The sequence below is a fragment of the Vigna unguiculata genome, chromosome 10, assembly GCF_037176805.1.
Source record: "Vigna unguiculata cultivar grain cowpea cultivar isolate G323 ecotype 2 chromosome 10, ASM3717680v1, whole genome shotgun sequence".
In the NCBI taxonomy this organism is placed as follows: Eukaryota; Viridiplantae; Streptophyta; class Magnoliopsida; order Fabales; family Fabaceae; genus Vigna; species Vigna unguiculata.
The window spans coordinates 7,284,225-7,288,404 of record NC_140801.1 but is presented as its reverse complement, the minus strand read 5'-3'; the positions used below and the strand labels follow the sequence as shown (position 1 = coordinate 7,288,404).

The 4,180-nt window shown below is 29.9% G+C and overlaps 1 protein-coding gene across 2 annotated transcripts; it reads right to left on the bottom strand.

The window, feature by feature from the left end:
* Nucleotides 1-264: 264 nt before the first annotated feature.
* On the bottom strand, nucleotides 265-3,357 carry LOC114167598 (uncharacterized). 2 transcript variants are annotated; one of them, XM_028052702.2, is made up of 5 exons: nucleotides 3,176-3,357; nucleotides 3,018-3,093; nucleotides 2,113-2,540; nucleotides 1,457-1,685; nucleotides 265-569 (listed from the first exon to the last, which is right to left on the bottom strand). In XM_028052702.2, exons 1-5 carry the CDS (start codon nucleotides 3,191-3,193, stop codon nucleotides 550-552), a joined length of 771 nt encoding a protein of 256 aa, XP_027908503.1. In that variant the 5' UTR covers nucleotides 3,194-3,357; the 3' UTR covers nucleotides 265-549. The 2 variants fall into 2 exon arrangements, with proteins under 2 accessions (XP_027908503.1, XP_027908504.1); XM_028052703.2 differs by having other exon boundaries at nucleotides 1,457-1,682.
* Nucleotides 3,358-4,180: the final 823 nt, after the last annotated feature.

The following is a 4,180-nucleotide window of genomic DNA, read 5'->3' as shown; positions in this document are numbered from 1 at the left end:
AGTAAGTGGTTCGTGCTTTGAATTAGAATTGGTTTTTAGTTAGTTTGTATAGATGTTATACTTTTATAGTCCTATCTATTCTATAACTGTATTAATATATTTTATACAATGGATCTTCTATTTTGACTACTATAGTTAAACAATCCTATTTTATTAGTTTTTTTTAAGCTATTAAAATTGGGACGATACACACTCTCCTCTACATGTAAACTCTTCGATATTATTTAAGCCAATTACAACTAAATTTATCTATACAACATGAAGTAGATGCCAAACATATACTCATTTCATTTCCTAAAACAAAAACATAGTCTTTTCATACACACGATGAAAATAAGTACGATGAACATCAGAAGAAAATCACAATATGCTGATATTACATTTCTTTTTTTCTTGCCAATCAATCTAGCTATTTTTAGTAAGCCACCAAGAATTCCTAGAATATCCACTCGATATACACGTAAACCGTAGACATAATAAACTCGTAATTGTTTGCTGAAAAGTTCTCCATCTATGTAGTAGTAGAATACTTTCCTCACATACTTTTCTTCATAGTTCCAGCACCACAACTGTTAATCCAACAAAACGAGGATTAGTCAAGCATTTAGTTCATGTCAAATATCACACGTATAGGTAGGTCTGCAATAAATTGTGTTGTAAATACGTACAAAATAATCAATAAGGTTTTAGTATACGAAATTATGTCTCATTTCATAAAATCGCACAAATTAGTTTGCAATGTGATATTTGCAATCCAGTTAAATACTATGATTTAATCATGTCAATAAAGTGAAAATTACATTTACTTATAACTAAAATGGTGATTTTTCTTTTATAACTATAAAAGTGTATAGGTTTTTAAAAAATTATTAGAATGGATGAGTATTCTCTGGTAGCAGGAGATTAGATAGAAAACAAGATTCAGTAGTGGTCAATCACCATACATCCGAGGTATTTTTTATTTTGGAACATATGTTCCGTTAAAAGGGAAAGGAGAAAAAGATATTTAAATTGTCTTAGGTTTCAGTTTCTAAGCGATGTGATGCGGTAGGAACTTAAGTCTCCGTCGAAGTTTTAGGAGAATGAGTGCATCATCTCCAATGGAGGGTTTAAGAGACAAATGATTCTGTTAGTGGTCCTATAGTAGACATCAATGTTTCGATCCCAAATCCAATGATAGAATAAGTATCAATCACCAAAATGAGGTATTGTTGTTTGTATTGGAGCGTGACAATTTTATGTTTAAAAGACGTCTAGGATGATAGGAGGAGGAAGAGTATTTAAACCGCTTCAGACATAGCTAATTCTAAGTGATGTAAAACTATTATACATTATAAATTAGTCGTAATTGGGACATAATATCTCCTACAAAGTTTCTCATAAACTATATTTATGATAGTATTGTCTTAAAAGGTGGTGAAAAAGGATTGATGTTAGTAAATTCAAGTTGGCTTACATTCAGAATCTGTGGTGATCCAGTTTTCTTTTCGGCAAGTGTTGTTGCGAGGGATGCAACTTTCCGATTGTGAAATGTTGGTTTGAACATTCTGAGACAAAGTAGCTAGTGAGAGAAAAGAAGGAATATCCACATCCCACGTGAAACTGATCTTTGGAGATTCACTGCTTCCTCGATCTTCTTCTGCAAATTCTCCTATGTTTCCTTCTCTTCTATACTGTAAAACCTGCTATGAAAATTTCATGATGTCCACTAATAAGTCACTCGATCATAGTATACTCAACAGAGAAATTACATAACTGAAAGTGTTATAATCAAATTCTTAATCATAGTTTAAAAATTTCAGTTCACAACCACAATTTGAATGGATTATTGTAATGTAAAGATTTCTCAAGTTAGCATATATTATATCCCAAAGGATATTATATTTACTTACCATTCTTCTTAAAATAACTAATTATTCGGTCACTAACATATATTTATGATGATATAATGAATGACCATATATATTTTTCAGAAAAATGATTACCCTTTCAAATATACTGGTGTAGTTTACATTCATAGACAGTTATTTTCTCTGTCATATGAAAGTAATAATGAAACTATAGTAATGACTTCAACAAGTTTATTTTGAGAGTGAAAGGCTCTAATTTTACCTTATGTTCATAGAATTCTTCTATTTTGTCTTCTTTTGTTGAAGCAACTCTTCTGAGTAGCTCTTTCATTGTTGAAATGGGTTTCTTTCTACTATTACCTTCAGTTGGATACTTTGCTTCAGCATTGAAACAATAATTTTCAAATGTTTTAGTTGTTTTGGAGAATGATTCCTCTGATATAGGTAAAACCTTGTTTCCTACATGAACAGAAAAATCTTCCCTCTTCATGTTCACAGAGCGGATAAAACTCTTTCTTCTGTTCAAGTTTCTTATTCTGTTTATGTTGGTGGTTCTGTAAAAACAAGCCTTTGGAATGTCTTTTCCACAGATAAAAATAAACAGCTTCAGGTTCTTGCTGCGAAGCTTCCTCCCTTCGATTCCCTTTGTTCCTCTAAGTGTAATCATATTTTTTCCTTTACCCTTTTTATCTGAGACAGAAAAAAAAACATCAGAAAAAACACTCTTCACTTTCTGATACAACTTTTTCATACTATTTTGAACTTCACACTCAGAAATGGGTTAAAGATTTTTGTAAGATACTTATCAAGTAAAAACATCAAACTTTATACTTTTTAAATCTTATTCCTTATATTTTACCAAAAAAAAATACAGTTCTTACCAAAGTACTAAGGATTTTGAAGTGTGAAACTCCGTTACGATTCTATTCTTAGAAGAAAAAAAAAATATTTAAACTTACCAAAGTACTAAGGATTTTGAAGTGTGAAACTCCGTTACGATTCTATTCTTAGAAGAAAAAAAAAATATTTAAACTGGATTTAACCTCGACTTCGAACGATATGAGATTATTGGGTGTACCGACAATTAAACATACAGTTTTCTACTAACAGATTACATTTACAACGGATATCTCAACCATAAACGAAAGTTATAAGAGTGGCTGTTACCTCTTATCATTGTTTTCCAGTTGCTGCTCCTCCCTATTTGATGATCAATTTGGCCTTTAGAGACCCATTGAAGAATCTGTAATAGAACATATAAGCTTTATTCAAGTAAATAATTTCCACCATATGATAAACATACCAATACACAACAAAGCATATACCTGCATTGTTAAGAGCATATATACTACTTTGCAACTATATATGTTGTCTTCTTTGAGCGAGGGTGTTTTCTGTGCTGTCTGGTCTTTGAGGGTGAGACAAAAATTAAATTGAAGTTGCAATGATTTGAAGGAATGTGGTGAGACAAAGTGACAAAGCAGGTTGTGAGTGAGGAATGTTTGTTGATGATGATTTTGATTCACATGAACCCTATATATATAGTTATATATTGGTTGATCGAGTGGTGTGTGTAAAGGTAAAAGGACTTGATTTAATGAGAATGTTTCAGCTTATGTGGAATGTTTCATAGCCATACACTTGTATGTTGTGATGTGGAGAACCCAACTAACATGAATTGAAGAGTCATAAATAGTATTTGTTCTCTTTCGTGAGAAAAAGAAATTAAATACACTACAATTTGATTGCTGCAAAATTTTAATTTCAGATTTTATTGTCTATTTTTCAAGATTATGTAATTTTGATCTATTGTTTGTTTATAATTTAATTGTTAACAAAAAAAATGAATGTATTCATTTAAATTATATTTACTAAAGTTCATTGTGGAACTAAAACTTTATAGGTACCAAAATTACGCATTTGTGAAATTATAGGGATAAAATTAATTTAAATTGAAAAAATTATGAGAAAAAAAATATAAAATGAAATAGTTATAACTAAAAGTGATAAAAAGAAATAATTTTGTAAAAATATATTTTATACATATATGCTTAACCCACGATTAATTTATTTGAGAGTTTCCAAAGTTTATACAAATATGCTATTTGAATAGACTTTGCCTTAAATAAGAAATAAAAAGTTAAGAAAATTCTGTATGTAAATTGTAATTTATTTTAAATATAAATTAATTCAATTGTTTAACATATACATTGTAGTATATAGGGATGACAATAGGACGGGACGGGGACAAATTTCGTTCTTCCATACTCATTCATAGAGAAAAAATTAATTCCCATCATCATATCCAAACACAATGGGAGCATTAAATT

What these genes read in the sequence shown, in the direction of transcription:
- LOC114167598 (XM_028052702.2), bottom strand. An exon ending in CTGGAAAACAATGATAAGAG is followed by an intron (nt 2,541 to 3,017) that starts GTAACAGCCACT and finishes TTTCTGTCTCAG; the next exon opens with ATAAAAAGGGTAAAGGAAAA. An exon ending in AAGAATTCTATGAACATAAG is followed by an intron (nt 1,686 to 2,112) that starts GTAAAATTAGAG and finishes AAATTTTCATAG; the next exon opens with CAGGTTTTACAGTATAGAAG.